The 27936-nt window shown below is 35.0% G+C and overlaps 4 protein-coding genes and 1 long non-coding RNA gene across 9 annotated transcripts; 2 read left to right on the plus strand and 3 right to left on the minus strand.

Annotated features, from left to right (window-relative positions):
- Nucleotides 1–12: 12 nt before the first annotated feature.
- LOC126850973 (kinesin-like protein KIF21A) lies at nt 13–9207 on the minus strand. 3 transcript variants are annotated; one of them, XM_050594465.1, is made up of 16 exons: nt 8815–9207; nt 7682–8066; nt 6869–7315; nt 6680–6788; nt 6368–6571; nt 5974–6278; nt 5655–5892; nt 4613–5514; nt 4190–4539; nt 3919–4110; nt 3694–3813; nt 2386–2554; nt 2200–2305; nt 1572–2123; nt 1232–1502; nt 13–344 (listed from the first exon to the last, which is right to left on the minus strand). In XM_050594465.1, the coding sequence occupies exons 1-16, from the start codon at nt 8847–8849 to the stop codon at nt 266–268; spliced, it is 4464 nt and encodes a 1487-aa protein (XP_050450422.1). In that variant the 5' UTR covers nt 8850–9207; the 3' UTR covers nt 13–265. The 3 variants fall into 3 exon arrangements, with proteins under 3 accessions (XP_050450422.1, XP_050450421.1, XP_050450423.1); XM_050594464.1 differs by having other exon boundaries at nt 3919–4113; XM_050594466.1 differs by having other exon boundaries at nt 13–1060; nt 3919–4113.
- Nucleotides 8955–9452, plus strand: LOC126850982 (uncharacterized). Its single transcript, XR_007687616.1, has 2 exons — nt 8955–9102; nt 9205–9452. It is a non-coding gene; the product is annotated as an uncharacterized LOC126850982 (long non-coding RNA).
- Nucleotides 9438–11578, minus strand: LOC126850981 (eukaryotic translation elongation factor 1 epsilon-1). Of its 2 annotated transcripts, XM_050594476.1 has the most exons (5): nt 11437–11578; nt 10838–10968; nt 10425–10631; nt 10257–10352; nt 9438–10173 (listed from the first exon to the last, which is right to left on the minus strand). In XM_050594476.1, the coding sequence occupies exons 2-5, from the start codon at nt 10922–10924 to the stop codon at nt 10042–10044; spliced, it is 522 nt and encodes a 173-aa protein (XP_050450433.1). In that variant the 5' UTR covers nt 10925–10968; nt 11437–11578; the 3' UTR covers nt 9438–10041. The 2 variants fall into 2 exon arrangements, with proteins under 2 accessions (XP_050450433.1, XP_050450432.1); XM_050594475.1 differs by lacking the exon at nt 11437–11578 and having other exon boundaries at nt 10838–11110.
- On the minus strand, nt 11495–15684 carry LOC126850976 (DNA topoisomerase 3-beta-1). The gene is made up of 14 exons (XM_050594468.1): nt 15463–15684; nt 15251–15393; nt 14975–15169; nt 14703–14870; nt 14494–14622; nt 14299–14417; nt 14018–14218; nt 13711–13915; nt 13451–13633; nt 13133–13342; nt 12840–13057; nt 12487–12711; nt 12143–12404; nt 11495–11784 (listed from the first exon to the last, which is right to left on the minus strand). The coding sequence occupies exons 1-14, from the start codon at nt 15551–15553 to the stop codon at nt 11578–11580; spliced, it is 2556 nt and encodes an 851-aa protein (XP_050450425.1). The 5' UTR covers nt 15554–15684; the 3' UTR covers nt 11495–11577.
- A 1943-nt stretch (nt 15685–17627) lies between these two features.
- LOC126850997 (lutropin-choriogonadotropic hormone receptor-like) lies at nt 17628–27931 on the plus strand. Of its 2 annotated transcripts, none has more exons than XM_050594502.1 (13): nt 17628–18325; nt 21817–21888; nt 22071–22142; nt 22238–22306; nt 22433–22576; nt 22707–22847; nt 23097–23162; nt 23499–23642; nt 23733–23804; nt 23896–24185; nt 24449–24631; nt 24748–24942; nt 25106–27931. In XM_050594502.1, exons 1-13 carry the CDS (start codon nt 18090–18092, stop codon nt 26521–26523), a joined length of 3102 nt encoding a protein of 1033 aa, XP_050450459.1. In that variant the 5' UTR covers nt 17628–18089; the 3' UTR covers nt 26524–27931. The 2 variants fall into 2 exon arrangements, with proteins under 2 accessions (XP_050450459.1, XP_050450460.1); XM_050594503.1 differs by having other exon boundaries at nt 24509–24631.
- Nucleotides 27932–27936: the final 5 nt, after the last annotated feature.

Raw genomic sequence — 27936 nt, forward strand, 5'->3', positions numbered from 1 at the left:
ATATTGTCTTACATTTTTTTTATAATTATCACATACATGTACTTAACATTTATTAAAAGTATGCATTGAGTCAAAGAATATAAAAAAGTTATTTGGAGAATATATTCTCAATAATACCATAAAAAATCAATATAATAGCAAGGTATAAAAAATATGAACTAAACATATGTATAAAAAATACAAACTAAACAGATGTACTCAAGTGCATTATCATTTAAACTGTATAATTGCAAATTAAATACAATATTTAGTAATATGATACGTGTTAGCTTTTCAATGAGTTGCTCCTGTGGAAGGTCCTTGTGTCTCGTTTACAGTAATTCCACAATCTCACAGTTCCATCGCTTCGTATCGACATGATGACCATGCAAAGCACCAAAGTGGAGTAAACAACATAGAAGCAAGTAATAACATATATAAATTAAATTCATACACAGTCTTAGATTCTAATAGATTTAAGCAAAATTGATTATTAAGTATACTTTGATTGAGATTACTAAATATAATTTTTGTCATTTTGATTCGACTAACAAAAACAATTTTATGTATTGTCTTCCATAAAAAAAAGTATCTATAAAGTTAGGCAAACAAACGATCTCGTGTATTTAAATTTGATTATCTTCAGAATTTAATTTTTAATTTTTGGCAATTATTACATTGTTATATGTAGATATAAAGTGCAAACAAAAATAGACTTTAAGTTTATAGAATATTTGCACGTTTTTCTTTAATTTTAAAGCATTTTCATAAATATAATACTGTGTAAAATGATCTAACGTATGATAATATTCGATGAATGTTATAAGCATAATGAACATGGCCCTATTGCCACATTATATTTACATTGTAATGTAGAATACATCATTACATTAAACTCAATTAGACAAAACATGCACATTACCGAAAAAAAATATAAAAAAAAATATATATATATGTATATAAGCCAAATGCACAACACATTAATGTACAAGCAAAAAGCAAATAAAGTTAAAGGGAAACTGTGGATATAGACATCGATAATGAAGAATCGGGTATACGCCACAGCTTCACCTCTCCAGAGCTGAAATCAACATCCGAGACCGTTATTTCACCTGGAATATCGTAGTATGGTCCATAGCTGAACCCAAGTATCTAATCAATCATGTACATTAATCTCATGATCTGCGAACAACTATCAACTATTTTGGACACGGCCGAATATATAAAAGTGTCAAGATATTTTTTTACTTACTTGCTCGCTGTAAATATATGCTGCTGATTGGTCGCGATAGCATTGATGGCAGAAGTGTGCGCCCGAACTTCTCCCATAGGTGTGCATTCTCCCGAATAATCCTTGGGAACGGACCATGCCTTGAGTATACCACCGCGGCATCCGGAGATCATTACGGAACCATTATTTATCGTACACAATCCCAAGATCCAATCTTTATGGGCATTATTGAGAGACTGAACTAGCTCCATTTTACTCAGATCCCATCGTTTAATGCACATATCTCTAGAGCCTGAAAAATAATTCAGATAAAAAGTTTTTGTACATTGATTTTATGTTAATAACCGAAATAAAAACGTACCGGAAAATAGCGTGGAATCGATCGTAGTTAAACATTGAACCCCATCATAGTGCGGTGGCGCTAAGCTGATGGATGAACCGGACATATTCGGCTCGGCTAGAGATATTAGATGATCCTTACTACCCGCTATCACTCTGCCATCCTCTGCGACAGCCAAGCACATAACGGCCGCTGTGTGCGGCATGTTTAATTTAGCAGTATACGTCAATTTACGAAGATCCCATATTCTGACTTTATCGCTGGATGCTGTATACAATTCCTGTTCGTCCAAACTAAGCGCCAAATCATTAATCGTTGTTTCCCCTACGGGAACTTGCAGCATCCTGGACGGAGTCGATAATGCGATCGGACCGGTCTGAGTCTGACCCGAGGAGAATAACGTTTTTACACAGCTGCCGGCTCTTAAATCCCAGACTTTAACGTATGCCGCGGACACGCTGAATAAAAGCCGATGTATAGCAGAATATTTCACGGCGACCACATTATTAGGATGTCCGCTTAAAGTCATACTCTCGATTCCCGTTTCTAAATCCCATACCTTCACAGTGCGATCTGAAAATTCGCGGGATAACATTTTAACTATGCACGCAATTATTATGTAGAAATTTTCGATATCACATTCACGTACCTTTCGAACCGCTGAAGAGTAGATCCGAAGTCACGCATATAGTCAGAACAGCTTTGCTGTGTCCTTCTGCTACGTGAGAACATTGCAAAATGGCTCGTGGTTGTATCTGGAAGAATTATATTAAAAAAAAAAAATTTCACGTCAGAAGAGAGAATTAAAAAAAGATCATTAATTTGCCCTTTTTACCTTGCCCTGATACTGCGAGATGATTCCTTTCATCGGTTGCGGTTCAGACGCGATTGGTTGTCTACTCGCGGTTAGTCTCGAGAATACGTTTTCTTCGCGACTATTGAATCGCCTGTACGTAGTCGGAGATCCAGGAGGCGAAGACACGTCCGTATGCGCTACCTGTTCCCTGAGTAGGTGTTGTTTGTTATGTTAGCGTGTTAGTCAGCCGGCATATGGCTATTAAGTTAAGCTAATATAATAATCATACACACTTGAAAAATTAAAAGAAAACATACATGCGCAAAAAAGAGGTGCGGTAAAATATCATATTAATGAAGCTTTTTCACGAAAGTGTATATGATAGTGCGCACAATCAAGCACAATTATTAGTTTCAGTCATTATCAAATGCAAATTTCATACTAAAAGTAAAAAACAAGTATGTTGCAAAAGGAGATTCTTTGACAGCTATTCGTATTTGCGCTTCTTATTTCAACGTTCGTTATTTATTTCTTTATTTTATATTACAGAGAGAAAATAACTCTTACATCTATATACATATTGAAGATAGGAATATTATTTTGTATAAATTAATTCTAAATCTAATCTTTTTTCGTTGTAATCGTTGACAATATGTTCATATAAAATGAAAAGTCACCTACATGAAGTATTATATCATATTGTCAGATTTTTGCCAAAATATATATAGATATAATTGTATATAAAATAAAATATATACATCTTACTTATTTTTAAACATATAAATCTATTAGAAATGCTGTTTGCATGTGAAAGTAAGATGTATAAAAATAAGATTTAGTGTTTTTTTCATTTTTACACATGCTATATCATATATATTCACATGTAAAAAATCTTATTTGTATTACAATATATAAATAATGTTAAAAATATTTATTGAATATCTTATTTGATAAGCTCAAATAAGGTTGGTATACAATGGAGAGCAATATAACACATGCTTTCCTTGTAATATAATTCCATTTGTACGTTTTTTTTTTTTTTACAACACAAATTGATTTTAAATTAGTTTATTTCTCTCACAAAACCTGCAGCATTTAACATCATTTGGAGATTACACTTATTTTTTTTGTGTATATGTGTACGTGTGTGTGTGCAATAATTATTGCATATTATATTTATAGGCACAAAATACTTGTACTTGATTCCTGTATCTCAAACAAAAAATCAACAAAATAAGGTTTCATCTCGAGGAAATAAAAATATTCAATAGTGCATAAAGTAGAGCATCAAGACAAATATATGCAAGGAATACAAGAACAAGAATATGCTGCAGGACAATCACTCACATGGAGCCTCCACCTGGATGAATCGGCCGTCGCAAAGCTCTAGGCGAAGTGCTGTCACGACGACTCAAAGTTGGCGATCCACCGGTGCTACCATGTTGATTTCGTGTTAACACCAGCCCCCTGGTGTAAAATTTAATCATAAGTAATGGATTGCAATTAGTCAATTTTTCTACACTTTTACAAGCAAATAAGGGGTTTAAATGCGATCGTACTTGAATTACTTACTTTAGGCTACCTGGTGCACTGGGGACTCTAGTAAGAGGGTGGTTATAGTTCTGATTCTGATCTTCCGCTTTCGTCATATTCTCAGGACTAACGTGTATACCATAGAGAAGTTCTTGTGGCTGAGTTGTTCTTCTTCTGACTTTGCTGTTACGCTGTTTTTCTTCACCGAGTATGATTTGGCTATAACTTTCGCTGCTGTATGCAATATAAGATATCATGATTTCAAACGATAAAATTATCTCGAAAAATCATCTCGAAAATAATGACTTACTTGTCGGGAGAAGAGCTTCTTGAGCTAACTGGACTATAAGTTGAGACATTATTCTGATTATTGGTAAGAGATAAAAGATCTCGATCGCGTAAAACGTGCTCAAGTAACTGATGTTGCACGTCGCTCTCTTGCGCAACTTGATTGAGCCGTGATTCCATATCTCGCACTTCGAGCTGCTTCTGTGCAGCTACGCAGCTTTGCTCTACAGTAAACGCGAGCATTCGTTGAAGTAAGTATTGTGCTTCGTCCACTGTTCGAATCGTAGAAATGAGCGCTTCGACACCAGGTTCACCTTCCGCTTCACCGTCACCCATTTCGACCATGTCCCGTTGACATTCCGCGATACTATCCTATAAAATTTTTGCAAAATTAGTATCAAAAAATGAGAACAATTGCATTAAAAAAAAGATTGTTACTAGTTACCTGCAAGTAACTGATTTTACTTCGCACATTATCGATTTCTTCGTCAATATCAGTGATGTCACCTCTTACGCTTGTAATTTGACTTCTGTGTTTCTGAAGCTTCTCCAAATCTCTTCCCAATTCTTCTCTCTCTTGAAGTAGTCTTTCCATTTCTCTCTCCGTTTCTGCAGCAGCTTGTTTCGCCAATGCTTGCTTGGTGATTGTTCTCTCGAATGTTTGCCATCTTTGCTTTAATGCTTTAGGATTAAGTGGTCTGACTGGTGCACGACCGGCGGCCTTTTGACTCAATCCTCGATCTCTTTTTCGTAGCGCCGTCACCTCCTCCTGCTTACGCCTAAGTACAACTTCCTTCATTCTCTTGTCTGCTTCCAACGTTCTAATCACATTCGCATGCCTGCGACTTTCCTTACGTAACTGCGCTATTTCTCTATTGCGCCTCAACTCGTTTTCTTTGTGTCGTTGCGCCTCTTCCCGCATTTTATTCAAAAGCTTCACCTTTGCCCGTTTCATTTCCGAAAGTTCGTTTCTCAGACCTCTCAACCGATTTTCATTCTGCGACTGATTCTTCAGTAACCTCGCATGTTCCTTTTTAGCTGATTGAAGAAGTCGCATTTCCTTTTGCATGTTAGAAAGCTTCTTTTCATATTCATCACGTAATTTTTTCACTTTCTCAGTAGGCGGTGTGGGTTGCTGTTGTAAAGACTGCAATACTTTATCTCTTTCTTCTTGTGTGTTTCTAATGCGAGTTTGCAATTGAGCCAATTTATCCTCATAATGCTGTTTCATAGTTTGCAAACGTCTCTGGGAGAGCTCAAGTTCTTGTATTAGACGCTGCTTAACATCGATGTCAGATGTTAGCGCCTCCAGCTCACGACCCATAGCCGCTTCTTCTTCGTCTTCTTCTGTAAAATTAATGTATAATGTAATGGATATACTTATGAGATATCTTTGCATTCCTTAAATATTGCTATTAACTGTTATACAACTACCATTAACATAATATATATGTGCAAAAAATGTAACATGCTGCATTTAAACATGCCTTTACGATCCGAGTCATCATCAGAATCATCCTCGCTTACAGAGTCCTGTGCATTCTCCGCATCGTCGATTTCTCCTTCATCTACAGATTTGGCGATAATACTGCCAGTGTGACTGAATTGTTCCTTTAAAGCTTTTAGCGTTTCTATCTCCTTTTCAACATCCTTTTTAGCATCGATTAATACAGATGCGGAATCGGAATGGAATGAACTATCCCCATAAGGATTTGCCGCGCTAACCTAATTAAATTTTGTTAATATGTCGGTCGGATCTATTACATCTTTTAATATTTTAGTATAATATTGTATATATAAGTATACCTGCATCTGTCTTTTTTTTAACTGCTGATACATAGCTTCTGCTTCCAATAGACGAGCTCTTAACTCTTCTATTTCTTGAACATAGCCTTGTACCAGACTAGTTACTTGGTCATCACCTCCGCTTGTTGCCGCTACCCATTGACCCGCTGCTTTTTCTGCTAATAAAAGAACATTTTTGGCAGTTAATGCTTCAACTGTTTCTGAGAGTGCTTTCACTCTGGTCCGCAGACTCTGTAGTTCGCTATTCAACATTTGATTTTCATGCCAGGCATCGTTAACTCCATCTTCACCAACAACTCTCTTGCCTAAAAAAAAAAAAAATTATTAAAAAGAATTGTGCTTAAAATTCAGATAACTCAGATAAAGTCATATAGTAGCTTTTTATCAAACATGCCTTGTCTATATTCCATCAATTCCAATTGAAGCTGTTGAATTTCTCGTCGTAATGAAGCAATTGTTCGTGAGCTCTTATCCTGATTAATAGTAACTTTATTCTTTATATTTCTTGCTCGATTTGCATATTTTAAAGTACTTAGAGTTTCCATAAAATCTCTATCGCTCGGCGACACACACGCTATCATAACAGTTTGACTATTCCCTGCAATATCCAATTGAAATATTTGAAATTGTAATGTTTTAGTAAATGCCCTACATATTAAAACAATTTCTTATATCTGTATTATAACAATATCATAAGCTGTATTACCTCCGAGAGAATCTTGAAGTAACCTGGTTAATTTTGAGTCTCTATACGGTATGTGTGAAGCTTTTTTCGTTTTATCACCGAGAGCGGAAATAACGTTACCCAACGCCAACTGTAGGAAAGATGAGTAATGTACATAGTCATATGCTGACTTCTTTTTTTCCTTTTTTTTATGAGAGTTTATACTCTTACCAATCCACAATTTATAGAGATGCCTTCCTTTGCTCGATCGCCGGTGGCACCCGTTCTCTTTAGCCTCTCAGAACCGGCTAGATCGACAAAATGAAATTTCGCGGTTAATGTTTCAAATTCATTCGTTAATTCAATGCCGCTCGTGTCGACGTCCGCGTCCGGATCTTCGACTTTGATGCATCTTTGCTGCTTGATGTATAATGTAAATATAGCGTGTGATCTCGAAGATTGCGTGTTCATTTGCGTGGATCCAGTTGTGCGCGATAAAGCGCCTAATCGTAAATATTCCAATGCTTGTTCAGGACTGGTTACAACGCGCGGTTCCACTCCGGCCAAGTGTATATTACCCGCTGTATCCTCGTGAATACGTGCACCGCCTCTCGGCCCTCCCGGTTCTAATAGATCTTTCAAATCTTCGTTATATAATTCTAAGAATTGTGCTGTAACCTGATGATAAGAAAAATATACTTCCATCAAACTAGCATAATAAATTTGCTGACATGTCTTAAATGATATTTAATATAAAAGTAATAACATCATTATATATGATACAAATAATATACAGGGTGGTATTAATTGTTTCGAACAGACTCTGAAATTTTATAGAAAATTTATTTTCTTTCCCTGATATTTGTACAAATGTATAAAATAACTGATTTCAGAGGTTTTTGGGCGCTAACTTTTTAAGGAAGCATTTTTCGACCTATGTTTATAAGAAAATGTTTTTTTTTCAGAATTAAATTTCCTATAAAATCTCAAATTTTGGCCGAAACATTTGGACCCACCCTATATAAAAACGCTTTTGGGATATACCTTGAACTCCGGAGGCATTTGCGCGCGTTCCTTCGCGCGTTCTTGCTTATCCGCTATCCCATCGAAAAGATGTCCAATGGCTCTAGGTATAATTCCGACTATATCTTCGTCGACTTCCACGTCGAAACCGGTACCCATGGTGTAAGTTTTTCCCGAGCCGGTCTGTCCATAGGCGAGGACTGTTGCATTGTATCCATCCAATGCGCCTTCCACGAGACGATTCACGCACGTCTCGTAAATCGTTCTTTGATCTGATTGAGTATCAAAAACGTAATCGTAAGTGAAGGCCTTGTCAGGTCCGAGGAAAACCTGCGGCTCCCCTGGAGGTACTTGAGTACAAATCCTGCACATGTCGATTACTTCGCGAGCTACTTGAGGCCTTATTCTGTAACAATCAATTTTCATGATAAATTCCTTGTCAATTTGCGTGGCGTTAAAAATAAATTTTCGAAAAACAAATTAATATTCATTGTAAGTTTCTTTTACAGTGTTAAAGATTATATACACATTTGTCACGGAAATTGACGGGGTGCGCATTTCTTGAGGCAAGCGGTAATTAAAAACCCACGCACATACGTATCGTAAAAGGAGATGTTATTCGCGATCGGCCAGATGCTTTGCGCAGGATATCGAATTCGTTTGACATTTAAGTTTCTAATCGCGACATGTTTCTAATGCGAGTAAAATTCTCTTCCCTTTCCTGTATTTTTCCATCAATGACATATATAGAAAAGTATTCTCAAATTGTTCGATACTCAGAAATTGTAATTATTACGTGATCGTATGAGTAACAGTCAGAGAAGCGTCAGAGAGACGCTTTTTTCCTTCAATATCATTCGATATCCTTGACGTTAATATTTCGATATAAAAGACGTTGAAAACACGATGACATAGAAAGATAAAAAGTAGTAAAAAAATGTAGTGTATTATAACAATTTGCTCTTGAAAAGAATTAAATTATTTCTGTGGTTTGGAAAAAGTGCGTGCATTCGAATACGCGCGAGAGCCAGTCTAACAGTTTCTTCGTTCAGACGACTAAACGTCATCGGCTCTCTTGGCCGAGATGGACCAAAATATATGGATTGAAGCCCAACTCTGTTCTCTCTTTTTCACATATATATATATTTACTCACCGTACAGCAACGCGTACGCTCGAATCATCCGCCATCTCGTTACGTATAGTTATTATAGTAGACTTGCAGGAATTAAAAAGACAGCTCTCGATATTAGGCTAGAATTAGGCCAAAACTACTGCACTGAAGGCAAGCGGTTACTGCTCTCCGTTTTGCGGCAATGCCCACGATGTTGTGCCTGCGCACGCGTTACTAAACGCAGCGACCGTGAAAGACTCGACATTCCTCATGGTTATGCGAAAGAACGTGAAGCATCGCTTTCGTGATGATGCGATCCATTGTACATATGTATGTATATACACGTAACGATCAGTTGATAGATAATAGCGTGGGAGTTTTGAGAGCCGCCACTTAATCACCTGTCACAGTGTACCATCATTGTTTCTATAGTATGTGCGGTAAAATTTATTGGGAAAGGCTATTATATCGTGCGTGCTGGACGAAGTAATCATTAGGAAACGACATAACATGGTTACAAGCACGAATAAAACAGATTCATCCAGGAATGACATCGGGATAGATTTATGTGCGATGCGCGACATTCGATGTATCAATACTCCAGAGATAATTGCAGGCGCCAACATTATCAACAGTTTAGTGTTGTATTGTCGGTAATAAAATAATTTGGTAAAAATGTTCATCGTGTTTATTAATTTTTGGAATAGCTACAGAGATCTGCACACTTTTGATATTGAAAAGTACTGAACAGTATTAATAACTTTAATGATAAATTGTTTTAGACTAGCTTTACTTAAATTTTGTTTAAAAATACCATTCATTTGATGTCTTTTTGTATAAAAATAAAGATTTAAAAAGTAAAAATCATTGCTCAATGGTATAAAAAGAATAATTAAGTGCTGAAGATGACATTTAAAAAAATTAGAAAATCTTAATAATAAATATTAATATATCTACTACCATGTACGTACCTAAACACGTGTATGATTATTAAAGTTCATTGACTGATACAGATATATAAATAGTAATATTAAATTTCATGTGCTTTTTCTATCAAAATGTCTGTTCACATGAATGTAGTCCATCAATATGAGAGGTTCCCTAACTTTTATTTGTTAAAAGTTTTATACTAGTAATGATTCTTATTACATGATAATTTTTACTTTTCAAATCTTTGTTTTCAGATGAAAAAACATTAAAAAATTGTATTTTTATCAAAATTTAAGTTAAAAAAGTCAAATATTTACCTTTTTTAAATTTTGATTTATATTACAAAAATATGTGCAATAAATTGAAAGATATTAGATCCAAATCCTGTCTTAATTTTTTTTCCTGTTGAATATTGTCAAACCACCTTGATACATGGATGTATTGAGCTTTTTCTTGTTGACTTAATCCTTTCTGTAAAAAAGCAAGGTATGAATATTATACAAATCATTGTTTAGAATTCATAAAAATAATGTACTATATAAATTGATTGATACCATTATAGAATATAAGACGTAATACAGTGCAACATCTGCAATGGTCTTCTCTGTACCAGTAATGTATGGTACATCTTTCAATACTGTATTTAGTTCCTACAATCAAAGAATATCGATATTCCATCTTCTGTCTTTAAATATAGACAAGTTGAAATATCATGACATTACATTGAATACTCTCTTGGCATTAGTAGGAAGGTCAGCATGATTGACGCATACTGCAACATATTCTAACCATTGTTGCGTTAAAGCTTGCGCTTCTTTTTCATTAGAAATCATATTGGAATATTTTGAACTCGCAACCAGCGCCTGTATAATAGTACTGAACCCTTGAATGGATGACGAATTTTTTTCACATTCTGGAACAAGTATTATCTGGAACAATCATATGTGGCTTGATGTATCAATTAATTCCATAAAAATTTGTTAATTTTATCATCCTTATTTTTAATTTGATGTCATCCTGCGAGAGAATATTCTCTTTCATGGAAAATTAACAATTTAATCAACTTTTATAAGCATACATAAGGGGGCAAAATTATCACGCTTCAGACGATGATTAAATAAATAATAATGCTCACATTTTTATTAGAAATCTCTAGCCTTTTTGGAGGAACATCGAGATATTGCGCTATTCTTTCTACACATTCGACATTACACAACCCCATGATAAATATAATGCGAAAATAATATGCGATTCGTGACACGAGAGCTGTAACAATACCATTAAAGATTAACCATGTGTAACGTTCTCTCGATATCGCAATAACAAAAAAAATTGCTTCGAACGTTTCGAGAATCGTAATATCGTTCTTCGATAAATTTCGATTTGTTAGTCGATGAATCGTTCTCGAATCTTTCCAAATTTGTTGTAATTATATTAAAAAATAAAGTAATCTCTCAGGCAAGGAATTATCAGGAGTCTAATAATATTAAATGACAGGTTAGGATTTTGTTAAAAAGCTTCATCGAATGATCAAGTTCTTTTATAATAATTTGATAAAAGCCAGATCTAAAAAAAGCAAACGAGAGAGAGCACAGACGCAAATGATTATTGAATTTATATAAAATTATTAATTAAATAATTAGCTTCTTTGCTAATATTCGTGCGTGATCGTTCGCTTGACTTAAATTGGGCTTAAAACACGCAATATATGTATAAATACATATACATAAGTACCGTCATATCTTTAATGAAGGAGACGATGAGAATAAAGTCGTTATAAAATATCGTGAAGTAAGGATGACAGGGATTTATTCGAAACAAATGGCGTGATACGTGTGCAAATCCAGTTGTATGCGCTCCAGGTTCAATGATTCATTATACAAAATACGCTGCTAATTGCGCCATTTTATCCTTTGGCGGTTTTGGTTTGCCCCGATTACGACTCTTGGCGTGACCTCGACCACGCGTGACGACTGGTTTCGAAGCTACCGCACGATGCTTTTCTACCAGCGCGGCGAAAACTGGTGTACAAAACACACAGCCGGACATTTCGGTCGCCTCGTTAGGAAGTTTACTCTTATCCTGAAACAAAAAGAAAAAAATACAATAGAGCACATAAAAGAGCATGGTTTCTGTCGATGATTCCACGTTGATGTGTAGAAAATATAGGAAGCATAAACTACTTTAATCAATTTGTATCATAAATCCGTCTGAATGAAAAAAAAATAGAGCTACTTAACAAAACTCGCTATTCTTTTTTAATAAACATAGATAAGTTATTAAGAAACATGTTTGCCCCTTTTACTTTTGATAAAAAGAAAAAAATATAATTTATTAAATATCGCTATCTCTTTCGTCGAATTGCAATCATAATCTGATTTACTTACGAGCAATCTATGTCTTTCTATGTCTATATAATGATGCAAAATTCTATTATTACCTGTTTATATTCGACGGTTACTAATTGCGCGCCGCAGTCGCACGTATCCGTATCGACTGTCACTTTGTGCGCGTTCTCGAATAAATGGATAATAACGTCACAACGATTACATCCCAATTTCCACTTGGGTGCAGCCGAAGGATCGAGCACGAGGATACCTAGATCGCATTCCAAACAGCTGGACAAGCCGTTCGAATTCATACCGTGCGGACACGTTGGATGTGTGCATGAATTGCAACCGCTCATTCCTTTTTTCATATCCCTAAAAAAGACAGAGAAAGAATTCTCAATTCTCTTTTTAGATAGACTCTTTTACATTCGATTCTTTGAAATTAATGGGATACCTGAACGGTGGATTGTTGTAACAATATGGACAAAATGTATAACTTTTCCCTCGCGCTCCGGTCGACCATGAAAGCAATTCAAAATCATCCAATGGACATTTTAATTCTTTGTATATTCGTATGTTTCCATTTTGAGGTAAATTATAAGTTTCGTTACAATGTGCGCAATGCATTCTGGATGGTTTAGTTTGTATATATTTCATATATCGACGACATTTACCGCATCTGTGATATATATATATATATATATATAGACAGTCGAAAGAAGTAAATGTGTTAATTGATATAAAGTAAACAAAAAAAAAAAAACGTAATGAATTGCGGTTTTTGTCATAATTATTGTTTATATGTACCTGGAATGTGCTTTGCCGGACGCTGACAGCGGAGAGAATGAGACTTCGAACAACTGATCCATAGCTTCTATGCTTTGCACAAAATAATGAAACTTTTGTTTAAATATTTCCACAGTATGTTGCAAAACAGCATGAAAATCAGCGCGACCTAATGCTATTAGATTCAGTTGCTCTTCCACTGCAGATCTCATTGTAGGCAAAACTAATTCAGGATCTATCTAACGAGAAGAGAATATATATCTTACAAAAAAATTTATTATCATTAGTATTGAAAATTGAAATCAATATGATACCTTCTGATATCCATGAACCAAAACAATCCCAAGAGAAGTGGGCACTAATTTTCTACCTGCTGCGACAGTGACATAGTTTCTAATACAAATATTATTTATATGTACAGGGATTGAAGCATCCGTTCCGATGCCATGTTTTTCCATGAGAGATATCAATTCTGCTTCTGTTAAATAATCTGGCGGTTGTGTATAACATTCGACTAATTTTGCCTGTAAAAAGATGCGTTCTATCATAAATTACAAGATTTTTTTTTAAATATGTAAACAGAGAAGTTAATACAAATATAAAGTTACTACAAATATAAAAATATTTTTTACCTCTTGTATATTGACTTTTTCGTCGAGCGTAAATTTTGGTAAAGTATCGCTATTGCCAAGTGCTTGCCAAGTAAGAATACTTGTGTATCCAGGACTTAGCAAACTGTGACCAGTTGTTGTAAATGTTTCTATACCTATCTCGAATTTTATTGTAGTGCTCATGTATTTACAATCTCGCGCCAACTACAGAAACAGAAAAAAAAGTATGTTTATAAGTTACTATTCTCAAAGTTTTTCACAAATACTGACATTAAGCATACCGTAGCAATGAAATGTCGTGTTATGTAATCGTATAATCTCCATGAATCGCCGTCAAGTTCATTTCTCGTTGCATGTTTCATGGGTGTTATAGGGGGATGATCGCCCGCATCATGACCTTTCTTTGGTCTGTTAATACCAGCCGCTATTATTTTACGAACTTCCTCGCCCCAATCCGGGCTATTTTGCTGTTGTTTCAGTGTTGAACTTGAAAAAAAGAAAATTAGATTAAAAACAAATCGCATCATGTATATGCGTAGAATAACTGTATGACATATTTGATTACGAATTCTATAAACTATATCTTACAGTAAATCAAAATTTTCAGGATACGATGTCGTTTCTGTTCGCGGATAACTTATGTATCCTTGAGTGTATAGTCTTTCTGCAATTTGCATTGCGTGTTGTGGACCCATTCCCAATCCAGAGCTTGCAATTCGCATCAACTCCACTGTATTTAACGCTATAGGTCGCGATTTTGATTTCTCTGTACTTTGTACACTCACTACACTATACAAAATTTTTTTTTTTGAATATTTTATAATCTTTTTAATTTACACTAAGATTTTAATGTATAAAATACAACTCACGTTGCGCGATCATGTTCTTTAACATGACTTAGAAACATGTTTGCAACCTCTTTGTCAAAAGAACGTACGCGGCTCCAATTTAATACAATATCCTGACCATCGGAAGACTTAATAGTTACCTAGAAATAATATAAATAAATTATATTACATTATTATTAATATAAAGTATGTTTTTTAAAGTATATCATTATATACTTGTAACACCCAATATGGATCCGGTTTGAAAGTTTGGATTTCATCATGTCTTTGAACACAGAATCCTAATGTTGGCGTTTGGCATGGGCCATAAGAAATAAGAGATACATCCAAATCTCCATATTTGCCCTAAAAACATAATAATATATATTTTATTAGCACCATGTATAAAGCTCAACTTATATAAATGATATTATATAAAAACTAACTTGAAAAAATTTAGTTTGATATCGTGTAAATGCACATCCTATTCGCAAATCCAATTCTTGACGCGCATCGACGCTTTTTGCCTCATTTTCATTGGGTTTGATCAAATTTGCCAAAGCAGATTTTATGTCTTTTTCTGTGATAGCGGAAAATCGTGCTCGCCATATATCCTATAAAAAATAAAATTGTGAGAATATGTTCAAATGAAAAAGACTTAAAAGAAAATTTAAAAACTAATATATATATTAAAGTAGAAAATATTTAAGCAACTTGCATTTATATGTAATTTCCTATGCATTCCTTGCTGTACCGCATTTATAACTTCGAAACAAATATTTTCACCTTCCTTATCGCAATCTAGCCATAATATTAAATAATCACAATGCGTTCCTTCTTTTGCCAGAAAATATGGTATTTTCAGTTTAGGTACCGCTTCTTTTTTCTCAGTTGGACATGAGAATAATTCTGCCTGAAAGCGTTAAAAAATATCTAGTTTTTGTTAGATGCACAATAACAAGAATCAAAATAGATGTAATATATTTAATTTTACCGGATCTACTTTGTCCCAATTGTTGTATTTTCCAATGAAATCCAATGTCATGACGTGTCCACATACAGAAGTCATTTTATAATTCACCGTCTCAGATTTGAATTGTCCCACCCATTCGTGGACGGAACAAGATCCGTTCAATCCTAGAAATAATACTCATAAGAAAAAAGAAGTATGAAAGAGAGAAAATAATTTGATTTATATTAACTCACCTTTCCTGGTGCTACATCGTCCATTGCTCAATATATTGGCGAGGGATGCTGCCAAAGAAGGTTTTTCAGCTACCATCAAAGCAGTTTTCATTTTGCTACGATATTTCGTTCATATATTCTCATTAAACAAAGATTTCGATTAGTGTCGTCTCTGGCATCGCAATTTAAATGAAGACATCATTACTTATCAGATGTCAGATTCTTGGCACTGACGAGATTACGAGATATATATGTATATATATATATATATATACTAAAAAAGGCCGGCTTTACAAATGTAGCCTGACCGCGGAGAAACTCATTATGATCTACTGTAGATGTATAAATTTTTTCATCCATCGGTAAGAAAATATAAATTGCGTAATTATCTTTGGTCGCTAATGTCATGTGCTTCAATTATCTTCGGACCTATCGAGCTCAGTTGAAAATTCAATCATGGCTGATCGCCTTTAACCATTGACTACTGCTATATATTTTATTTTTATTTCGAAATTATTTAACATAACGATATAATTTCTCGATACTACGAAAAGTCGATAAAGAATTTTTAATGAACTTGAATTCATATATAATCTCTGCGAAAAGGAAAAGTAAATAATATTTATTATGCATATTTTATGGAGCTAAAGCATAAAATGTATATTATACTGCCGTTAGAGTTTAAAAATTTACAGGTAAATCTATAAATAATATATATATATATATATATATATATATATATATATATAAATTAACAGCTTATATCTTTTATACACACATACACATTATATAGCATTTCAAGTAATTTGTAAAGTCAATTACAATTAAAATATATATATTTTAACCTACAATATTTTGAAAATGCTGAAACTCTAAATTGCATAATAATGTAATAAAAATTTGATACAATATCATTATTTTTGAGCAGTTTTAAAATTTGTAATATATATTATTATAATATATATATTTAATATATATTAATATATATTTTACAATTTTAATATCAAAATCAAATACATTAATTATTTTATAATTTATAATCACATTCTTTCTTTGCATTTTTTTAATTATAAGAGTTTTATATATATAGTTTATATAAAATTATCTGTGTAAAAATAGTTTATATAAACATCATTTCTAAATAATGAAATCTACTAATATGGTCTTATCTAGTCATTGTTTTATGGTATGTATAAAAGATAAACATATCTTTTATTAGAGCTATTTCAAAGATAACAAACACGAACGTTTTAATCAAATCACTATTTTGCTACTGATAATAAAAACATCTATCGTAATTCCAATTTGATAAGATCGGCCAATCTTTCTCTAAGTTGTTTGTAACAATATGTCGTTGATTTAATTTCTCAAAGAATGAAAAATAAAAGAAAACGGAATAATTTACAATACGCAATTATTATTACTTAGTATGTTTCAATATAGATTGCCAGATTGGTAGTATTAAAAAAACATTCATATATATGTGTATTTTTTATTCGTATAACGTACTGCTAGTTAACATCGAATTTATATTATTTGTGTCTTTTCTGCATGTTGATAGAAAATTCAAATTGAATTTTAAAAAACGTAACTCTTAGAGAAAGCTAGAAAAAACTAAAGGAAACAAATCATTATCTCTCTACAAAAAATAAAGGAGCGATTAATATGTGATCGATCTGACATTCCGAGACGATTGATGAGACGTTTTATTTCAAATATATCCATAATAAATCAATGATGTAATCAGCCATTATATGTAAGTATAATATTCATCAATATAAGTATCTATCATTATAACATTAGAAATGTTAATAAAAATATATTTTTGTTTATTAATTATTAATTATTAATTATATTAATTTAAGCCTGTTTTTATATAAATGTTATAATTAAATATTTAGAAGTTTCGCGATTAAATAATCGGAATTAAAATGTCCGAGGAAAGAGACGTGGACAAACACGGTGGAGCAAAATGCGCGGAGCGGTATGTACAAGTCAAAAAGAGTATCGATTGCGACTCTTGGTACAACGAGAGGCAATACGCAATTTCATCTTCCACGATATCCATTTGGATTTGGAAGAAGCTCCTCGCTGAATCAGCTTTCGCTGCTGTAAAGAAGGTAGCGAATTCTGTCGCAGGGAAGCGGCATCACACACGCGGCAGGATCGAGTCGAGAAAGTCACTCGAGTGGTCCAGGGTGGGTGTCGGGGGGATGGTGGGAGTGTGAGTGGGGATGCGTACGATGTGCACATATGTATACGGAACTCGCTATGTAGTTAGGCTGCGCGCTTGGATGATATCGGATCAGTCGGTGAATGTGCCGCGGTGCGAGTGGTAGGACTCCTACCTGGTACTGATCGCGATTCTCTCGCAATAGACTTCGGAAACTGTTCTCGAGTGTGCGGTATTCACCTCGTCCCCGTTCACCCTCGAACAGCGACGGCAGTGGCGGCGACTCCTTATGGGGTTGATGGTCGCGCGCGTGCACGCGCGCCCGGACGTGGACGACGTACGCGGGCGACGTACGTGGCGCGAGGAGAGGAATGATGAGATGACTATACGTCCTGGGCGCGGCGAACCCCGAGGGAAACGAGAGCTGTGCGAGAGCTGAGTTACGCGCGCCCGCAACACATCAGGATCGGCCGGCATGTGCACGCGGCCTCGCCGGAGCGGGAGAGCGGTCATCTCGGCGATCATCATCTTCTTTATCTGGCGAATTCGCTGTTGCCGGAGCGGTACTGCGGATGCGGTAACCCCAGCGTGTAACGTCACCGCCGACGGGCGGGAGCTGTTGTGTCGCGGCGCCGATTTACTCTCCGTTGAACCGATTTACAATGTCGATCTGTCACGAGTCATCGCTGTCCCCGTTAATGTCACAAAGATGTGAGTATATATATATATATATATATATATATATATATATATATATATATACGCGCGTGAGACCTGAGAATCAATCTCGGCAAACGCCGAGATTGGAGCGAGAGTGGAAGATCTACAGCTGATCGGAAGCTCTTCGCGGCGCGGAAGTAGAAGTGTCAATAATGATCCTGCGCGTGATCCGCACGTTGATAGATGCTCACGAAAATGGACCGTCCAATCTTTTGTGTTGTTTCCTTACAATTTTGTAAAATGATGCATCGAGAGGCTCTTTTGTTAAAATAATAATATATATTCGTGGATCTCTCATTTGTCATTGATTATATTCCATTGTTTATTATTGAAACTTATTCTTGAGAATAAAAATATCCATAATCATATATTGGATTACGCATCATTTTACGCACAAACTAGTTGCCTTTTTTAAATTCGTCTCTGTAAATACATTTAGAGAGGACAAATACACTTGACATCTCGAGCGTCCTACATACAATTCTAGCCGCGGGCCTTGCGGGCCCGTCTCGTATCTATGTATCTCTTTGAAAAATCTTTCCCTCGTATATATATATATATATATATATATATATATATATATATATATATATTCCTGATTTTAATTATACTTACACTTATAAGTAGTACATTTCGCAATAAGAAAGCGCGAGATATACGCGAAAGAGAGCAGCGATTTTTTTCAAACATATAATTAACTAACTGCTCGCATATCTTTGAGGCGTATTCTCTCGTTCCTCTTCTTCGTCATAGGTTTTTTTCTTCGATTTTTATCGTTGTGTTTTCGCCACATTTATTCTTATATGAAAATTATACAGGTACTTTCGATTCAACGATAGGTAAAATAAAAGAAGTAACGTACATCGCGCGATGTGACCTACATACCAAACGTAATGACAGTCGATATTCTATGGATCGTGATTTAGGATCACAAAGAGGGGAACTGGCGGAATTTATGCCAGAGTCTGCTTCGCTTTTCGCAGAATATATCGCCCGCAATTTATTTATTTTCCGCTGCTATAAAAGAGCGCGTGCCATTTTCCTCTATATCTTGCCGAAAAACTTGCGCGAAAACTGCAAATCGATCTAATTCGCCCCTTCTTTTGAGAAATAACATCCCGATAATATTTCATGCTCGGCTGCTCTTAGTCCCTTTATGGAAAAACAGAGAAAAAAAAGATATAAATAGACTAACATATCATGATTGTTTTTGTGCTTCGCCTCAGTTTTTCTTTCCTGTGTTTATTTTTATTTTTTAACGTTTTTCAGACATATATGATAACTATTTCTCTTAAAGCGAGATGATGCATTTGTTCTCTTAAATTTAATTAATTGTCGAAAAACACGTGATACCGAAAACTTCTTCCGGATTGTTTGTACATAATTCATCATTATAATATCGATGATAATTTATTAATAGTTCCTTTGCACGATTCGCGCCCTGTTTTTTCGTTAATATTGTAAGAATACGGAAGGTGCGCCGTGGCTCCTCATTATTCTTCTCACGTACGCGCCGATGCGATACGGCGCGTGATGTCTATTGTGAAAGTAATTCCATTCTCGAACATGATTCACTTTATCTGCGAAATGATATAAAAACAGTTGAAATTTTATTAGTATTATTTTTGAGTGTCTGTGTTTTCTCGTCGTACTATCACTGAAAGTTTTACAAAATCTTTTTTTTTCTAGAAGATATTTTTTCCACGGCAACGTGCTCCGTCACATTTTGAAGTAATGCTCTAACTAAATCTTATAGCATATCAAACGAGATATATTCAAGATTGACGTACAAGTATTGTATAGACACGGAGATACAAAGACTGATAAATTTCAAGCCGTCCTTGAACATGAAGCGTCGAAAGTTTTCAAAGGCCTGCGCCCGTAAGGGGAATCACGGTTCCCAAAAGCGTAATTAGAATCCAATGTTCGTACGCCGAGAAAGTTCCATTGGAACTTAACAAAAAAATGAGCGCGCGAAAGTATCGTAAGAAGACGCTGCTCTCTGCCTGTGTTTTTTCTATTTTAAGATGAATGAATGAGAGGAAAAATACTGTGCGCTCAATTTACAAGAGACAAGAAATTGCATCGTGGAGCATCATATTTCTCTCTCTTTTTCTGTCAAAATTTGAGTTGAATATTCGACAATGTTTAAAAATTAAAATTAAATATCTCAAATATAATTTTGAAGAAAAATGACCAACACAAATTATTACAAGTACAAGATATAAATAAGAAAAAAACATTATATATATATATATATATATATATATATATATCATAATAGTAAGAGTCACGTTAACTCCCTTGATGGCGATTGCGTGCGAACAAGGTTGTCGTGTCGGGAAAATGCACTCGTTGGCCACTTGCGATAATAATCTTACGTAAATACATCACGGATTTCCAAGCGGTTTTTTCTCTATATTTTGCTATATTAAATAATAACATAAAAACTATCCAACAATCCGTTTTCATTAGGAACAAATTCTCCCATTCTTTTAATTAATTTACTCATCTCGTCGCTGATGCAACTAGACATTTTTCGTTACAATAACACAAATTTTCCTCCCTTTATTATTACAAAATGTGTCCCGTTCGCTGAATGAATATAAGTAGATATCGATCCATCCCGAGTGAAGCAAGGTCGAAGGACCCATAAAAATCCATGCTAGATTCCAGCCCCTCGGTCCGTTCCTCTCGATTCGCGCTCACGCGGCACGAGCGTAAAAGCGATTCGCTAGTTTCCTCAACAGTGTCCTACTTTTTTTATCGCCCACGTTATGCCTGTAAAAGCTCCCTGCCATTCTTAACCGATGTTTCACGTCGATCTCGACATGTCGCTCGTTTCGATATTATCGGTCAGAATGACGTGATTATTTCATCAACGAGTGTAGTCTCTGATTTTCGCATGATACAATTGTTGAGAAAAGATAAAATATAATTTCGGACGCGATATATATTTTTTAGAGAGAGGATTCAATGAAATATAAGTCGAGAACATTTATTTAAATCGCAGGCACGATTGCCGGAGAGTCCTTGTTACATAAATCTCAGTTACTCATCGAAGATCTCTATCAAAATCTCCATATTAAGAAGTGCGGAAGAATTATGCTAACAATAAGATCATCGAGTCTGTGATTTCGCTTACACTTCGCCTGAGCACAATCAACCTCGAATGCAGTGATCTCTCTCGTAGTCATCTTTCGTAAAAGAATTATTTTTAGAAGGTATCGCCCCGCGCGAGATGATCCTTCGCTTAACATCATTTTTACGTATTTCGCTCCCCGCAAATCTTGCACAGAAAATAAAGAGAAAAACTTATGCGAATCTATATTTTTTCTAATGTTAGAAACACCATAAATACATTGTCGGAAACGTATAAGAAATGCTCGATTCTTTCGAATCATATTTTAGTTACGAAAGCTCCTAACTCTTATTGTCTAATGTGCGATCTTATAAAATTGTTTCTCGTATAACTGTTTCAGTGATCTAACTAACAATAATATAACGGACATTCCAATACGTGCTTTCCATCAATTTCCCAATCTCAAAATTTTGTAAGTATGTGTATTTATTATTACATTAACGAGCATAACATTATCTCTCAAGGCACGAAAAAAAAAAAAAAAATAAATAAAAAGTTAAAATAGATATATTTGTGTATATATAATTATATATATTTATATATGATTATATACACAGTTTTTTTCTTGTGATTCACATGTATCATTACTTTTAGATTTTTTCGACGTAATCACTTGCGAACCATTCATAACGACGCATTTATAAATTTGACGAGCCTTTGTGTACTGTAAGTATCTGAGAAAAATAAGATCATGTATCTATATTATTATCCATAATATCATAATCCATAATATTTTTCGTATTTGTTTTATTCTTTCTCAGGGAACTCGATGAGAATTATTTGACAAGTATACCGCCTGCTGTTGTAAATCTACCTGGTCTCAAAGAATTGTAAGTATCTCTTATCCACATAAAATCCTAATCTTCACTAGCGTCTCTCAGTGAAATAATTTTCCATCTATTTACTCATTTCAAGTGCGACGTAAGCTTTCACGAATCTTTCACGTATTTTCGCAGATCTATTTCGAACAATAGAATAGAACAACTCACAAGAGATGCGTTGCGCCATGCTAGTGATTTGATGTCGCTCGATTTACGCGGAAATCCGATTAAGCAAATACACGATGAGACTTTCCAAAATCTTGGCAAACTTCGTAAGTTGTAAGTAATTTACATGTATTCTTTTTTTATCGATGCGATCTCAAACACCGTGTTTACGAAAATTATACGCGACAATTGCGAGAGATTATGCCGCAGAGGGTAACGCCACGCGTTCTTTTATTAATTATAGGATATTATCGAATGTGAAGGAACTGCAGCTCTTTCCCAATTTAAATGGAGTAACATCTTTGGAAATATTGAGATTGGATCGTTCGCAGCTGAAGGAAGTCCCTTCTAATCTTTGCCAGCAATGCCCAAAACTCAAAAGTTTGTAAGTTTAATACATGTTTAAGAGTTATTTTTCAGAATATAGTAATATATAAGTAAATAAAAAAAATTAATATTATTGTAGAGTAAAAAAAAAAATAGAAAAACTTAAATATTATATATCAAAGAGTTGGAATTTTATAATGTTAAAGATCAAATATTAATTTTACCTATCCATTATCATTTGCCTTTTGACAATGATTATCTTTCGTGATATGTGTTTCTTATGTACTTCCTATATTTCTGATTTTAGTAACATGAAATCTAATCATTTGACGGAGATACCAAATTTACGAGACTGTAAAGAACTTCGCGTTTTGTAAGTATGTAATGTAATATATCTTGATATATACAGTGGGCCCAAACGTTCCGGCTAAACTTTGAAATTTTATAGATTTGATTCTCAACAAAAAGTTTCTTATAAACATAGGTCGAAAAAGGCTTCCTTAAAAAGTTAGCGCCCAAAATTCTCTAAATTTGAAGTTACTTTATACTTCATGTAAGAAACTTTTTGTTCGGAATTAAATTTTCTATAAAATTTCAAAGTCTGGCTGGAACGTTTAGGACCACTCTGTATAATAATATATATACGTGAATAAAATTGAACGTATTAAAAAGACACGTTATAAATGATGTGAATTCCTTCTCCTTTTAGGGATTTAGCTAGTAATATGATTTCCATGCTACCCGACGATGCCTTTAAAGGTTTGAATATGTTGCACGATTTACTTTTATCCAATAATAATCTGCAGAGTATCTCTAGCGACGCGTTCACCGGATTACCTAGACTTCAGGTCTTGTAAGTGCGATATTGGCCGTGTATTACTTTAATCCGTTAGATCTATGTTTTCGATGACATCTTTATATTTGAGTTTTAATTACTTTGCAGAGATCTGGAGAATAATTACATCGAATACATACATCCCGACGCATTCAGAGAAACGAAACGTTTGCAGGACCTGTAAGTGTTCGTGTAATTTACATTATTTTATAAATCAATTCGTACTTTTCACAATATGAGATTCGAGCGTAATTAAGATGTTTGTTCATAGAAATTTGGGAAATAACATTTTCCCTACACTGCCAATACGAGGTCTCGCGGGATTATTGCATCTCAAGACGTTTAATAATCCCGCGCTGCGAGAATTTCCGTCTCCCGAAAGATTTCCACGAGTACAAACAATGTTACTGTCATACGCTTATCACTGCTGCTCGTTTCTATCGATCGAAGTGGAGGAGTCTGCCACAAGGTCGCCGGTACGGGAATCGATTTTGTTTCCCACCGACGATTTCGATAGCAGTTTATGGAATTCCACTTTCAGCGATATTTGGCCACAATTGGGTAAGTGATTTCACTATTTTTTCCCTTTCTATTTTTTTATATATATTTTTTTTTTGCATTTTGGAAAAGAAATTCTTCCCGCATTTTTTTTATAAATCGTGCCTTTTTGTAACACTTAATTGCTGCAAAGCATCCTCTATTTCTGCAAACTCAATCGTTCAAAAGAGACATCACTTGATAGATAACAAAATTTTTTTCATCTTCGTATCATCGCATCATATCGTTTTCGATCTTTGCGGCACTGAAGTGATAACATTTTTTAGATAACTTGACTGACAAATTTGGATCGCAGATAAATGAACTTTGGGCTAACTTTGGTTCAGATTTTACTTATCCCGGAAACCTGCCTTCCTACGTAGAAGATTATTTTGAGGATCTAGACGCTCGAACGACAGCGACAACTCGGACATTTATACCCTCTCGTATCCAATGTTTGCCGCAACCCGGTATGTTACAATTGACCCGGAAATGGCTTGAAACGCTATAAATTATAGTCGTGATGTTCGATATTTTATTTATTTTTGATTAATTCGCGCATACGAAATACATAAAATATTTTCAGGTCCTTTTCTACCGTGTCAAGATTTATTCGATTGGTGGACTTTACGGTGCGGTGTTTGGATAGTCTTCCTGCTCGCCATGCTCGGTAATGGCACCGTAGTATTTGTTTTGATATTTTCGAGAAGCAAGATGGATGTGCCACGATTTTTAGTCTGCAACTTAGCCGCTGCTGATTTCTTTATGGGTGTTTATCTAGGTGATTCTCTCGTGGTTTTCTTTATCTCTATATTATCGATTTAACACGTCAATGTGCACAATTCTGCATTTATATATTCGCTATATAATAAAATTAATAAAGATATATTTACCATTAAATCTATCTTAGAAAGATTTTATCTCCATAAACAATTTTTTTTCAGGTTTATTAGCCGTCGTTGACGCATCAACGTTGGGAGAATTTCGAATGTATGCAATACCATGGCAAATGTCGCCCGGATGTCAATTGGCTGGTTTTCTAGGTGTTCTCAGCTCTGAACTGAGTGTCTATACGCTCGCTGTGATTACTTTGGAAAGAAATTACGCAATAACGCACGCGATGCATTTAAATAAGCGGCTCTCGTTGAAGCATGCAGGCTATATTATGACAATAGGTTGGTGTTTCGCTTTGTCGATGGCGAGTTTACCATTATTAGGGGTTTCAGATTATAGAAAATTCGCCATCTGTTTGCCGTTCGAAACTAACGGCAGTGCCGCGCTCGCGTACGTGGTATTTCTCATGCTTATTAACGGAGTGGCCTTCTTGATACTGATGGGCTGTTACCTGAAGATGTATTGCGCGATACGTGGCTCTCAGGCATGGAATTCGAATGATTCTCGTATAGCAAAAAGAATGGCTCTACTCGTCTTTACTGATTTCCTCTGCTGGTCACCGATAGCCTTCTTCTCTCTCACAGCGACCTTTGGATTGCAGTTGGTGTCTTTGGAGCAAGCAAAAGTTTTCGCGGTATTCGTACTACCGCTCAATTCTTGCTGCAATCCTTTTCTATACGCGATACTTACGAAGCAGTTTAAGAAGGATTGTGTATTGATATGTAAGGCGATCGAGGAGTCGCGCGTAACTCGTGGTATCGGTAGGTGCCGACATAGCTCGAATTTCAGCAATCGGCAAACGCCGGCCAATACCAACAGCCTCGTTGATCGATCGTCACGGGAAAACCAAGGACCACTTCAAACGCCATGCGCTTGTGGAAACTCGAGACTCTTGGAAACTGGGAGTCGCTGCTCATCTTATCGCTGGTGGAGCGCCGGGATATTCTGGCCATGCGCGCGCGATTCTCGACACACGCGACACGCGCGTAGCGACCAATACGCCTATCAGATCGCTCAGATCCAACAGAAACAGCATAAACGTGCATCCTCGGTGTCGTCTAGCGAGAACTTCTCCTCGTCCAGATCAGACTCCTGGCGGCAGGCACATCATTGCGGCATACCGCTCCGACTGCTGGATCCGAAACGGAAAGCCTCTTCCTGGTTAATCACTAGAAAACCGTCGCAGGATTCAAACTTGAGCTCATCTCGCAACGATTCTTCCGGTTCCGCGACCACTGCCAGCACCAGTACTTGGCGCATTTCGAGATCCAGTGCCTCCTTAGAGATTAGCGCGCGTAATACGCCGAGGCCGGTTAGACCGAAGCCACGACTGACACGTCAACTCGCCATCCAGGAACCGGAACCCCCGGGGTCTCCGAGTAGACTGGCCGTTAGATTACTCGCCACGATACCTTCCGCAGCTGAGACTAGCGATCAACAAGACGATGAGAATATACCGACAAATTAAAAATTTTTATCCGACTATTTTTATGTATTATACATACATAATACGCGCAATATTTTCTAAGTGTATTGTTCTCATCGAGCGAATTCTTCAACAAATTCAGTATTAACGATCTTCGCTGATATACCTGTGTAGTTTGTAGCTATATGTATGTATATTTATATTTATGGCATTTTATATACATCTTTCGAATTGTTGCTTAAGCGAAGTAGAATGCGCGAAAAGAGTATAATAGAGATTATCTAAACGATGTATCAGTGATTTTCTGAACAGGTTTTTTGTTCAATGTCGTTGGTAATCCGTTTATCCGGATTTTAATAAAACACTTTAAAATTTTTTTAAAGGAAGATCAATAAAATGCTCAGTTTTAAAAGATAATCAATAAATACAATTGTTCTTACAACGAAACGTAATTGGATTATGAAATCAAACATTGATCTGTTTCTATTTAAATTTAATAGAAATTTAACAAAATATAGTCCATCCGTCCGTCCGTATATGTATATATATGTTATGTATTTATATTTTTACGTTATATAAGACTGATTATGGGTTCTTCAACTCTGTACCATGTACACTGATTGTTGATCAAAGAGCCTCCAACTACTAGTCTTAGTAGACAGTAGTCATTTGATAGTTATTACATAGAACTGTCCATAATGATATTTTAATTTATATAGCAAATAAATCTACGTAAATTATATATTTAACAACGGTTTTATCGTTCTAAGTATTTTATAAGATTTTGAGCCAAATCACAGTTTACCTCTTGCGCGATGTTTAAATAATCTTGATAATGGCGTGCTTATTTATGAGCAGATATATTTTACTGTACGGACGGAAAGTCGTGTTTGTGCCGCTATCAAACATTGCGTAGAGGCAGATTTGATGAATTTAGTTTTGTGTCAACTTTTTAACTCTATGAAATTTAGTTTGTAAAAAACATTTTTCAATTGTATATAATTCGAAAATTATTGCCTCAACATTTTTGCTTAGGAAAAATCACTAAAAAAAATCTCAAAATTGGACAAAGATTTTGCTATTAAGAAAACATCCAGTAATTTTGAGACATCTTTGTATATACATATATATTATATATATAAATCAGCGTAAATTCGATTAATAATATCAAAAAATTAGTCATTGCGAATTTTACCGAGTGTTTGTTAAAAATAGTTAATAATAGCATGTGATGTGTTAACGAAAATCAAATAAAATCTTCGTGAAACTGATCGATTGATAATAAATATTCTTTAGTCTGCGAAGTAATTTAAACTGAACTAAAAATCTAAAGTTATTTAAGTTATTTAATCTGTGGAAGTTAAAATTATTGAAATAAAGTTTATATATATATATATATATATATATATATATATATATATATACATATATATATACATGCATCATGAATAAAAA

Source organism: Cataglyphis hispanica, chromosome 7 (assembly GCF_021464435.1).
Source record: "Cataglyphis hispanica isolate Lineage 1 chromosome 7, ULB_Chis1_1.0, whole genome shotgun sequence".
NCBI classification, from domain to species: domain Eukaryota; kingdom Metazoa; phylum Arthropoda; class Insecta; order Hymenoptera; family Formicidae; genus Cataglyphis; species Cataglyphis hispanica.